The 13,861-nt window shown below is 39.1% G+C and overlaps 1 protein-coding gene across 5 annotated transcripts in view; it reads right to left on the reverse strand.

Annotated features, from left to right (window-relative positions):
- nbeab (neurobeachin b) overlaps positions 1 to 13,861 on the reverse strand; it is a 228,043-nt gene that overhangs the window by 86,319 nt on the left and 127,863 nt on the right. For all 5 annotated transcript variants that reach the window (XM_073492021.1, XM_073492013.1, XM_073492028.1 and 2 more), the window contains 3 exons: positions 11,430 to 11,494; positions 8,979 to 9,087; positions 5,514 to 5,680 (listed from right to left, as the gene is read on the reverse strand). In XM_073492021.1, coding sequence (XP_073348122.1) covers positions 5,514 to 5,680; positions 8,979 to 9,087; positions 11,430 to 11,494 — 341 coding nt within the window. The remainder of the gene's footprint in view (positions 1 to 5,513; positions 5,681 to 8,978; positions 9,088 to 11,429; positions 11,495 to 13,861) is intronic.

A 13,861-nucleotide genomic window follows, 5' to 3' on the forward strand; every position in this document is an offset into this window, starting at 1 on the left:
AAATTAAACATAGTATGCAGACCAAACAAAGACGTTTGGTGGACCGGGAAGAAAAGAAACCTCAAAAGTGTTGAATCCACAGAAACACTAAGAGGTGCATTCATTTTATAATGATTTCTAAGATTACCCAAGTGTAAACCCAATGTGACTTTGGGTAGCCATGCAAATTAACATCATGCAGTATTAAAGAAGACTTGAAACTAGCAATTGAGACCAAAAAAACATTAGGAAACGGTTCACTGAGGTAATAAATCAAGTGAGAGGAAGCATTATTTTTTCATAAACTTACATAGCATAAGATTTGTTTTTGAAACCAGTGGAGTCACCTACTGCTAGCCATTAGAAAGAATGCAAGTTTAAGGCACCTCCATGATGGCGTTACCCATAAGTACCTCTGCCAAGGGGTTATGTTTTCTGTTCTGTTCATTTGTCTGTTTGTTCGCAGGATTACAAAAAAAACTAAAGTTTTCAATTTTCCTTAAACTTGGTGGAAGGGTGTAGCATTCCCTAGTGCAGAACCCATTAAAGAGGTCATATTATGCTTTTTGGGGTTTTGCCTTTCCTTTATTGTGTTATAGAGCATTTTTGTGCATATAAAAAGGTCTGCAAAGTGAAATGGCCCAAAGTCCATGCCAAAGGGAGTTACTCTCTCCCACAGAAAACTCTGTTCCTGAACTGCCTGAAACGCCTAGTTTGGAGTTGAGCCTTTACTGCTGTAACCTATGTGCATCACTATGTACCAGGCATTATATAAATATATATATATATATATCTATATATATACACTCCAGTCAGTCAGCAGACATGCAGCTGCTACTGCTGTAGCTGCGTTATTTTAGATCACACTACCTTGCTCGACATGACCCGCCCTCCTCTGTGTCTGATTTGTTACATGCTGGCTGTTAAGTAATGCACATATGCAACTCTCACCAAAGATTGAACAGAGGCGAGATGTCTCACTCTGTAGCTAAATCGGAGCGTTCAAGACACAGTGTGAAAAGGGATGCTGCAGCAATGTGTTTTTTGAAAATTAATGTATGTAAACCTATTCTACTAGGACCCCCAATTAAAGTATGAACATGAAAATTAGCATAATATGACCTCTTTAAAACACAGGGCAGATGCACAAATTATTTTTCACTTTCAAGTAATTGCAAGATAGGAAATTTGGCCTTGGCAGAATAAATGCCATACATGTTAAAATTCAGTAGATGATAGTAAAGGTCAATACAAACAGAGCCAATTGTAGAAATGCAATGACTCCATATCACAATCCACATTAATGCATACCAGTAATCCTCTGGGGGGCCTACACATGTAGCCACTCAAACTTCATACAGAAAGCAGTTGTTATGGAGCACTTGGCAACAATGTGTTTATTTAACATCGCCACAACTGTAACAACACATTTTTTGTCTAAGATGCGGCTATGGAAATATAAATGCATAAATACATATCACACAACTGATTATACCTAAACGTTTTTTTCTTTATGCAAATTCAAATTAGCCTGTTTCATCCTTGTCAGTATACAGTTTTTTGTAACGACTGTTTCTGATAACAAGCTGCCATGTTCATGATGTTATTCCAGTCAAAGCATTTGAAATGTGTACATAAAGTATAAGTGTATCTGTTTTTAACAGATTTATGTTAAGAATGTGAAATATTATTTTCTTTGTTTAGAAGTACATAATAAATTCACAGCTGAAATGATGGGGTTTCAGCAGGGAACAACCGTATTTTCACATAATTCTAACAGTTTTAGAAATATATCCAGACAAAGATAGTGGTTGCAGATTTGCATATCATAGAAGAGTAGACTATTGGCCATGGTGGAAATCCTTCTAGTTTCAATTATTATTTTACAAAAGACACAACGATTTCCCACGGAAAGCAAAAATGAAGAAGATGCATGTTTTACTACTCTGGATGTCAAAAAAAATAGTATTTTTGAATTATATAGATTATATTGTCAAGCTGATTTTTGTTTATACTGTCAGGCTCAACCAGAGACCTTGGCCTTGCTTTTCTGCCCCAGAGGGGTCATCAAACCTCAAACCCTCTGAGGCTGTATGACCCTCTAAAGGTGATCCCCCCCAAGCTCGTACACTTCTATTAGAATTGATAACCCTTTCAGACGGGACCAAATACTCCGGGCACATCGTGAGTAAAAAGGTTCATTCCATCACAAAGTTATTATCCACAGGCAGATTGTTACCATTCATCAAGTGTGAGAGATGAAACTCACTGTTAGTCAAGGGAAACGGCTGTTTCACTGCCTTGCCACAGATCAATATGTGCCGCCATTTTCCTTTCTCTCCGCTGCTACAAAAAAGTAATTATACAGAAGAAATGTTGACAATCAATAGACTAGTCAGGTAAGGTTAAGGTCTGCTGTGGAGGCCAGCGGAGGCTCCTCCGTCAGCTGTCACTGATGCTGCTGATGTGAACACGGACGCCCGCATGGGAACAAAGGGAGGTTTGTCTCCTTCAGCCCCTTTTACGTTTCTGTTAGGGTGGTTGTGTCGAAACAATTAGCACCTCAGGAAGTTCACTGAAGCTCACATTGTGAATACATAAGTGTCAGTAATTTGTAGATGTGTCTGTGTAGGAATTTATAATGTACATCAAATGGTACAACTCCTATAAAAATAATTTATCCGTATACATTAAAAGGATGCTTGCAAAAATGCACTTTAAAAAAGGCAATTATTTTGCATGTATACCCGTCTCTGTGTATTTTAAATTCTTTGATGAGTTACAGGCTTTTGATGTGTGTGAAACAAACAGTTGGTGCTTAATTTACCTTTCAGCGGTGTGAGAAAAAACTGCAGAACGAGAGAGACCTCCTAGTATTGTCACAGTAAGGTAGTCCTACACCGCAAAAGTGGTGGACGTTATTCTTCAATGAATTCATCAGCCTCGCCTTGACATCTACTTTCACTTTAGACGAGCCTGAACTTTATAATCCACTGGCAGGGTTCAGAGGTCAACAGCAGAGGGGACCAGAGGGCGGGGAAAATCACTCTCTCCCTGGAAAAAACTGTGACATCCAATTTTCAACTTGATTTATCAGTGTAAAGCTAAAATTGATAGTGTGTCATTACTGGGCAGGGAGCTGTCTTGGAGAGATGTATCAAAGCCTCCTCATTTTGATTTAGCGGGGTGGATCAATACAACCCTATACTGTTTCAATTTGAGGGGTATTGATTTTCCTATGCTGACTCTATACAGGGGGACATTCATCATCAAGCAAGCATATAGTATGATCTAACAGGGCACCATAGGGTCTGATCTGCTTATTCTTCACTCAGATCACATGACTGCAGAGCAGCTGTTTTGAAGCCTTGCACAGATTATTTCCCTGTCGTATGTGCTGCAAGACGATTTCTTACGCAGTTTGCCACAAAGAGAACTACAGCTCGAAATGGAGTGGCCTTCGGAGACACAGGTTATGTGCAAATGTCGGGTAATTCAGGAAAAAACGGATGCATCTAACGGTGGGCCAGGTGGTTATATCAATCTAATGAGCACACAGCGGTAAAAGAAAAAATATGAACATATAAGTTATACTAGTTTCTGTCTCCTGTCTGCCAAAGAATAATTTTGTTTGTAATGTATTCTACAAAAATGATAAATGTCCTTTGGCATGCCTCCAGGCAGAACTTAGGAGTAAAAGGCAAAGCAATTTCTGTGCATGAGGGTGAAAACAAACATTAACAACTAAAGTCTCTCTCTGTCTCTTTCTCTCTCTCTCTTTCACACACACACACACACACACACACACACACACACACACACACACACACACACACACACACACTCTCTCTCTCACACACACACACACACACACACACACAGACATAACAGACAGCCACCTCAAAATGCTTGAGGGCTTTATATTTTACAAGAGCAGCATAAATGGGAAAGTTAATGTAGCATTGAATAAGACTAAGCTGGTGAACTGCAACACTGCCTTGAGCTTGTGAGCATATTGCATCATTTTTCTTGCACCAGCAGGTTACCATTAAATTTGAATTTGTTGGAAGTTTTGCAGTATCATTTACAATGCACCCACGCTCAATAACCTTTTGTTTCAATGCAAATGCTGTGCCTCTGAGAGGGGCTCCATAAATATTTGAACAGCAGCCCAGAATTCAATCCAACAGATTTTGTCATGGGTATTTCTGCAAAGGTTCAGTCAGTTTTCTAAAAATCTGTACTTGAATACTGCAACCTTTTCGGTCATGGCGAAAATATTTTTTTCATTTGAAAGTATCTATAATAATAGACACAACATTTGTACCCTTTCAGTTTCTTTGAAGTAGTACTGAAATTATTCAAAACAAATACATGACTTAAAAACTAAATCACAAAATGACACAGTAAATAATGACAATAAACTTATATTTAGTATCATGAAGTCAAACTCTAGACAGAGTGGATAATCTTTCATGAATCCATGAAAAAAGAAACCAAATGTAGCTGCTTATGACATCTGCTGTTTTGGATGGAAACTATTTGAACTCTACTTCAAGTCGAAAGACATAAAATATAGCCATAAAAAGTAATTATGCCAGAAAGAATATTTTTCTTGACAACGGTAACATGGTTTCGATATGAAACCAACCCAATTTCAGCAAACAAGGATGAACATCTGTATTGTATTTTGAAAATTTAATAACAAAAACCAAAGCTACTGTTTCAGCAAAGGGGCAAAATTTGCTTTGGAAAATCAGCAGTTTGGTGGGCTGAAAAGAGTGTCAGACTTTCTCTCGAGAATGCAGCTCACAGCACAATTTATATTAAGTTCTTTAACTATATATTTCTGCATCTGACCTGCATGTAGTGGTGTTGATTTTTTAACGGGTCTCAGATAAACCCAACGACAGCTTCACCTGTGAGCAGCAACTAAAGCTTTCCAGCTCCATCTTTTATAACAATTGCATGTATGCTGTTCCATCTGTAACAAAAGATAAATGTTCAAACTCTCGGCTCTCAGCTCAGTAGAAAACACAAACAGTATGTTGTAACACCTCTGTTTGTCTGCTGTAACTGCCTCTTGATCTTGCCTCTCCACTCGGTGGACCATGTGGATGCAGGCGAGAGGTGGGAGGCAGAGCAGGAGAGCCAGCAGTTATTTTAACAGGGCCCGTGGGGAAGTCTGCAACTACCACCAGGTGCTGGGCTGTGTGACTGAGAGGGTCAATGAATGCCTGGACAACACTGCAGAAACACCCCAACCCCCTTCTTCCCCTTCCTCTATCCTGGTCTGTTGTCGGACGACTGGCCAATCAGCTGTCCCCGGGGGATTAAGCCACTCCACACTGTAATTGCGTTTGCTGACCCGATCGCTGACCCTATCGGATCCTGGGAAAATGACATTAACTGGTGGTCCAATCCCATCACTGCGGAGTTTTGCGAACAGGTAACTTTTGTCCTCTGGTTGAGCAGCTATGGCTCTTGTTAAAGACTTAACATGGCCCATGTTGGTCTCAAGTGTGAGGGCTTACCTCTGGGCCAGTGTCCCCCAGGCACCATGCTTGTTGGTGAGGATGTTGACGATTTTCTGCTTTAACTGGTTGGCCGTCACATGGTCTCTGTGTTTAGCGGCACTGATCAGGTGGTCGCACATCTTCTCTTCTTCTTTTCTGTCAGCAGCATATTGGGCACAGTTGGACTAATTTGAGATATAAAAAAAAGAAAAAAAGAAAGGAATAAGGAAAAAAAAAACAGCATGAACCTCATTGTATATTTATGGTTTCGGTACAGTATCCACTGCCAAAAGTGATGTCTCACATCTACTAATAGCATTTGAGAATGTTTTACTTGAATAAAGCCGAATAATATATACCCTCTAATGGAGCATTTGTCACACTGAAGAATGTTATGGCTTCATTCAACACACTTGAGTGCATAAAGATATTAGTGGACAGCTGAGAGATATATTTCTGCTCCCTCAGAGGAGTGTAGTAAATCATGGCAAGCACATGAAGGCAGTCCATTCCCTAACTGTGGACAGATGAGGCTCCCCGCTAGGTAGCCATGGATGGTGCTATTAAAGGAGAAGGGAAAATACTCTAATAGATCCACACAGAATATGGTCTGTCAAGGTTAACAAAGCTGCACTGCCATTGTATCAAGAAATATGTTTTTGTTCCCTGGTGTAGGAATGGACTTCATTGTAAATAAGCAGCCATTTTCTCAAACAGAGTGTGCCATAAGAACAAAATGCCTTTCAAAATGCTTGCAGAAGTCAAACATTAAAATATCAATAGTATTCCACATATGTTGGCTTTGCCCCTCATTATTTACCTTTTGGAAGTCAATTTTGATGCTGTTTTAAAGCATTAAAGGAAAAGTTCACCCAAAAATGAAAATTCTTCCATTATTGACTATATTAATACTCTACCCTAATTTTGGGGTGGGAGCCCAGGGATAGCAATGAGTGGAGGTGGGTCATACATTATTTTAAACAGAGTAGTTCAAAATTCAGTCGCTACCTCCATGCCACAGGAGAGTCAGGTGAAAGTCCACAAAACATTTCTGGAGCTTCACAGCAAAAGAGCGTTGTAGCATTTTCCTTAACAACTGAAGTAGATGGAGACTTTTAAAACATGAAAAACACAGAAAGATAAACATAAAATGACTCCATACAGCTCATCTGGCATAATGCAAGTCTCTAGAATCCCCAAGATCCCAAATTGATTTGAAAAAAATATGATTATACATATGATTTACACCTTTAAGACACAGTTAAGCTTACAGTATGCACCATCTCCAGAGGTGGTGCACACTTTTAGCTCAGCAGCTACAGTGAAGATTTCGGTTTAAAAAAGAGTGAAAATAACGTCTTTTCAAATACATTTGGGACCTAAGAGCTTCCAGAGACTTGGATTACACTAAACGAGCTGTACGGAGCCATTTTATGTTTTTTTTAATGTTTTAAAACAATTCCCCATCTACTTCGGTTGTTTAGGAGAATGCCGCACCGCTGATTTGCTGTGAAGATAAGTTTTGTGGACTACGAAACTTTGCCTGAATTTGCTTGAACTGAATTTTCATTTTGGAGTGAAATGTTCCTTGAAGGAGTTGCTTTCATCTTGAGATGATGTGATATACACAACAAAGCATGGCCGAAACATTTAATTTCAATATTTCATCACTTAATAATAATAATAATAAATATTATTATTATTATTATTATTATTATTATTATATAATTAAATAATGTACTGTATTTAGTTTTGCTAATTAATCATTGTATCATTATTTTATTTTACTCTCTTTTCTCTCTCTCAGCACCAGTGAGATCACTCCACTGATAACTCACTCTTTCCTATCCCCATGAAGCTAAACAAACCTCATACCAACCTCCAGAGATATCACCTTTCATGCTTTTTGTGTGGGATTGGAACTGTTGTTGTCTCTTGACTTCTCATTTCCACAAAATCAATAAAAACAAAGTTTAAATAAATATATAACATAATAATATCAATGATAATGTAGTAATACAAAGTTAGATATCTAAGTGTCAGAGGAATAAGTTTAAAATAAAGGTTTAAATCAATTTCTGGAAGTCAGTGCATCGCTTTAAGTGTTCCAGGCGGCTAAAAGTAATCCAATGCACAGACTCCATCTTTGCGGCTAAAACAAGATTGTCTCACGATGCACCCCCCGGGGGGAACTCTTGCTAATATTCAAAATCTAATTTGCTAACAGAAGCTGGAAGTTAATTGAATTTCCTGCTTCAAATTTGAATTCTGTCAGATATCATACTTCAACATATTCTTCATAAGGCAGATAACTCAATCTTTGCTTGTCACCTTGCATCACCACGTGACGCTGTGACAAATATCAAACGTTATTTATCACTTTAAAGCATATGACGCTTCGCCGCGACACCAACTTAATTGTAAAAATGTCTTATCTGCGTCCTGAATCTTCAATCTTGGAGAGTGGGTAATAAAGTAACGTCAGAGCTAGATGAAAAGTGTAGGCTGTCTGGAGTTGGCAGACAGAACGGATGGGGCCAGGTACACTTCCCCCCTTCTCCTGACATCGCATATCTAGCCGTCTCTTCCAGTTTATCTAGCGGGTCAAGGATCCTCAAGAACTGTATATCAAGCAGCTGTTTGAGGAAGGCTGCTTTCCTCAGATAAGAAACTCATCACTCCTCACATGTACAAGCTGCTAACAGAGGTGGTGGAAGTGTGTGTGTGTGTGTGTGTGTGATTACACACATACACACACACACATGTCTTCCGATGTTCTACAATAAGCAAACAAACTTTGAGTACAGCAAGATTTTTTTTTTTTTTTACATATTTTTCTGTCAATCTCTGTGGCATTTATTAGCTCTGTGTGCTACTAAAGCTAAATATTCATTACATCAGGAAAACTAATATTCATATAATATTTCTTAAACCTCCTTAGCTGTTGCGTTCACTCCACTGAGGTGGTTGGCAAAAGCTCACATCATAATCCTAAATTAATATTGCTTGCATTTCCCTTTGCGACCAGTAATTAAATTATTTTATGGGAATTGTAAGGGTTAGGAGTTAATCCTCAGTAGGACACAGAGGGACTCAATTACTGAGCATATACAGTTGAACGGCATTTTTATACTAATAGGATTTGTTAGGAGTTCATTAGAAGACTAAATTACTATTTTCACATAAGATGGTCACATTTGATTTTGGAGAACCGGTTATCTGCAATAGTGCTATTCACTATTGATTATCCCTTTTGTACAATATTTTGTCTGAAGCCCAACTTTACCATTTTAAGGTCCGGTGTGTAGGTTTTAGGGGGATTTAGAAGATGAGTTTCCGTCACCTTGGAATGAGACTTTTTTATGAACTTTCATGCTTTTGTGAACGATTCATCTCAAATTTGGCACATCACCTGGACTACCAATACATCCTCCACACTGGATCTTTAATGTCAGATGCTAGAAAGAATGGTGCAGTTTATACCTCAAAATCTGCATGTTTGTGGACGTCCTCCGCTCGCTGTCTGTTCAGGATGAACTCAGCCTCGTTGGCAACCCGAACTATGTGGTCCTTCATGGCGTGGCAGAGCAACCTTTAACATTGCAGAGGAAGTTAAATGCAGTAGACTCCATCATTAATCATGTAACATATCATTTTTATTATCCAAAATCTGTTGTCTAAGGAAGGGGCAATGTTAAGGCAAACACAGCTTGTCAGAATTGTGCAACATCGTGCTTGTTGAAAGAGCAGAGTGGTAAACGGCATCATTTGTCTGCGTTATGTTGCAAGGCTGCAGGTCAGTGACAGACTCCTCTGTGGCATTAAGGAGGGAATGGAGTGTCATTAGAGCATCGAAGCCTGTCTGGCATACTCCTGATTGACTGAGCATCCCTTCCCACTGACCAGAACATCAACCCGGTGCCTGTATTGCTGACAAGTCTGGCCGTGAACAACTTCTCACATGGCTGACTCTGGAGGCTGTGCGGTCCCCACCCACATTCACATTTAAATTCCACTATCTTTAATAATTGAAAACACCCTGGCTATTGTGTGTAGATTACATGCCATTTTACACACCATTAGGCTAGCTTTGTTTTAATTAAAGCATCCCCTGTTCCTCTCCAGTGCTTGATACAGATTGTAATTTCCCTTCTGTCCCAAGGAGAGGCAGTAATCCCGGGGCTGCATTCATCAGCTGCTACTGCCTCTTTAACTGTTGACAGGCACTCATTAATAGACAGACGTTGACGACGCCGAGCTTTGTTTTGAAACCAAGAATAGATGAGAAAGCATGTTGACGAGTGATATTTGGAGTTGGAGAAAAAGATATGCACTCGCATTGATATCTCATGGATAGGTAACACTAATAATTGGTTGTATACGGGCTGTAAATGACAAAAATAACACATAAACAGCCTTCAACTGGTCTTTGAAAGAGACAAACGAATTCAACACACAACGCACAAAAAAGTCTACGTCGATCACCTCAAAGCATCAAATATTTTGTATTCATTTTAGCACTAGCACTGTAGCTTTTTCTTTTGAGGCTTAAAGACAATGTCTTAATTAGGGATGCATCAATTCATTGGCCAACATCAGTATGTGCCAATATTCATTTTGCTTATTGGCTTATCAGCAAATATCCATTCACTGATGGCAGTGGCCAACGTTTATCGGCAGTGGCAAAAGTTCAACTCCAATTCTTACATATTGCACCTTTAATGCTATGTAAGTACGGAAAAAAACTTATCATTGAGTAGGTAGTTATAAAGCAGGCTAAAAAGGCTTATGAAGCAGTTAAAGTTTTTATGTGAAAGGTTATTTTAAAGATTGTTTCATAAATTTGTATGATCAAATGTGTGCTCTTTCAAAGACAGTGTAATGAAAGGCTGAATGAATGTAAAACTGTTCAGTTATGTTTTTATAACGAAGATTCCTTTGCTTCCCTGGCACAAAAGGGCAAATCTTTTTTTTATATTATTATTATCAAAAGGCAAAATTGTTATTTTAAACATCTGTATCTGCTTCAGCCCAGAATTTCACAAGTGGTGCATCCCTCGTCTTAACATAGCTGCATGCAGAAAATACTTCTGCATTTTTTGGATATTGTGTATCAACATGGAAACCTGAGGCAGTTTTCATACAAGGAATGGGAACGAAGCAGAAAATAATGAAGCAAAGTCATCAGTTTGATAGCTGCTTGATAGCAGCTTTGCATTCTAACAGCTGCTTCATGAAACAGAGGAACAGCACACAATTACGCATACAGTACAGCAGATACTTTGTCAGCCACGCCTTGTAAGGCAAACAGATTTACCAGCCTCTTAGCTACCCCTAGATCTGCCTAGTTAAGCAGAGCAGGTGTGCAGAGACTTGAGTAAGACTGGGAAATTATGTATCTGTCAGCAGCACCCTGGACAGCGCCGTGTGGCCCTACTGACTGAAGCTCTTTGTTCCAGGGCCAGCGGGGGACACAGAGAAACCTGGCTGGGCTGTGGCAAGAGCCCGGACGCAGAGAAGGCCGGGCCAGATGGGTCAGCAGATGGACAAGGAGGCTGAGCCGCCCCTGATCTGCTCTACGAAAAAAGTCTGGCCACACCCAAAGACGAGAGGAAGAGGGAGGGAGGCAGAAAGAGAAACACACACTCTGGGATGTACAGTAAAACAAGCAGCGATATGAGAAGGCAGAGAATAAGGGAGGGTGACCTCACTCTTCCACAGTCACCACAATCTTATTTACTGTTACCCCCTGCAGAGCAGCCAACAAGAGGCTTAGAGCTAATCTACACCTAGCTACTTTTTCCAACAACCTTTCGACAGCTGCCAGGGAGAAGAAATATTTTTTAGAAAGCACATACTGGTGACAAAAGGGCAAATAAACTACTGCTTGGCTGAGTGATTTGATTTATACATTTCAGAGAACAGCTACATTACCTTCCTTCGTTGATAAGCTCAATGAAGGCCAGGCCAGCGTTCTTCTGAATAGAGTTCTGCCATTCCTGAAATGACAGAAATTGTGATCGGTTACTTACAGAAACTCTGCATTTTGTGGCATGTGAATGCTTTGTCAAAAAATCTGAATAAAAGCACAAAAAATGATGTCCTTATAATCAATATTATATGTTTCTTTAAGGAAAAACTCATGATGGCATGGCCAGTTTCACCAGACAAACAAAAAATGAATCAGAGGTAGCAAAGATAAAAGCCAACACACTTTCCCAAACAGCTTTGCAATGCTCACCAAAAAGTTAAAATGGTAGAGTATGAGTATCAAAATAAATGACTCACACACACAAGAATCACATTTCACCATCTAAATTGCATATTTCAACTGTAATTTGGATTACATTTCATAGCTTGTAATTCAAGTAGGTAAAGAAAGCATTTAGTTCATGAATCATTTGAGAAAAAAAGTGACGTCTATAAAAAGCTGAAATCCTGCACAGCATGTGTGACCATCCCTTCTTCCTCTGTGAAAAGATCTGTAAACACAGGAGAGATGTAATTGTGGGATGAAACTGTATCCTCTCACTTAAATACAGCCATTTCCTCTGTCCCTTACAGTGACAGATTACCGAGCAGGCTCACTGAGCCCTGCACTATACGCCTGGAAGGGATCCGAGCACTGGGCCAGAGTGCCAGCACTTGCTGTCTCACAACATGCTCTGGAAATGATTAAAAAGCAGTTTGAGAGCGCGCCTTTCACTGTGGGAAATTCAGCTCTCCTGTGCCCTCACCGAGGTGCAAATGGAAGAGAAAACAGAGCAGGCCACAGTTCAAAAAAGGAGGGAAAACAGAGGACAATGAACGAAAAAGGTTTCCATTCCTAAGGACTACAAATCAACGCAAATCAAGGCTATTCACATATATAAGGAGCCTTTGAACCATTTACGGTTTGCAGTAATTAATATTATGTCCAACAGAAACTTTATATGGAGATATACGATCCAGAGTCGTCAGTGGTGGAAGAAGTACTAAGATGTTTTACTTAAGTAAAAGTAAAAATATCACAGTGTACAAGTCCTGCATTCAAGAATTGTACTTGAAAGTATTAGAAACAAAATATACTACACAGTTACATTAATCAAAAGGCTTTCTTATAAATGTGGAGTTTAAATATTTAGGATCGTTTTTTTCTTTTTTGGGTTACAATGTACTTTACTCTTTACATTGCATTAAAGTCTGGTGCTGCAGTATTTTAACTCAGAGATTGTTTTTACATTTTATCCTTGGTGTTTTTATGGTTTTAATCATCCCTGGTTATAAGTTTAATTCATCTTTTACTCTTAAGCCTGCCTGTCTATCCGTACGTTACTGTGAGTTTTATTGTTGTGTTTGGATGTTTGTTGTAAAGCACATTGTAATGCTGGTTTTGATAAGTGCTATACAAATAAGCTAGTTTTTAATTGTTGATTTTTTTGGGTTCTTTTATAAAATAGTGAAACTGATTAACTAACAAGCAGAATGTCCCATTTCAGCATAATGCATATTGTATTATTGAATAACCATTATTGATCTAGTAAGACATACATTACTTTAGAGGTCCAGTGTTTAAGGATTTAGTGGCATCTAGCAGTGTGGTTGTAGACTGCAACCAACTGAACACCCCTCGTCTCACTCTGCCCAATCGTGGCGGCTAAAAACGCTGAAAAGGCAAAAAACGCGAAACTCCTTCTATGGTGTTTATCTGTTCTGAGCCACAATAGAAACATTATGGTGCAATATGGCAGATTCTTAGGAAGAGGACCCGCTCCCTCTGCAGATAGAAAATGCTCAAGATACCAAGACACAACTGTTCTTAGTTCCAGGTGATTATACACTGATGAAAACATAATTTTGAATATTATATGCCATTTCTGTCCTTAAATCTTACACACCGGACCTTTAATGATGTAGCTGGTAAAGATTGAGATATTTTTCTTACTATGTACACTGCTGGGTGGCTTGTGAATTTCACTTTGGGGATCAGCCTATGCCATCAATAATATGACATAATAATTCATTGGTTGATTATATTTTGGATTATTAATCTGAATGTAAAGTAACTTAAAGTATCAAATAAATGTAGAGGTGGAAAAATTACACCTGCCACTGAAACAAGTCGCAGTAGAAAGTAGCAGAAAATGGAAAAAAAGCACAAGAACGCCAAGCTTATTCTATGCCGGTGTCTGGTAAGCAGGTAAGCAGCATTTGTTGTGTACAGTAACACAATAACTGACATTGACATTATTATGTATGGGCATGTGTTTTTGTACACAGTTGTCGTGCCTGACACATACTGGTTCACGCAAGAGTACACAGTCTGACCCTACGATGCGTTAAATCAGGGAGATGGTGCTGACAAACTGCTGAGCATCTGGTCTCCA

The sequence above is a fragment of the Pagrus major genome, chromosome 2 (genome assembly GCF_040436345.1).
Source record: "Pagrus major chromosome 2, Pma_NU_1.0".
In the NCBI taxonomy this organism is placed as follows: Eukaryota; Metazoa; Chordata; class Actinopteri; order Spariformes; family Sparidae; genus Pagrus; species Pagrus major.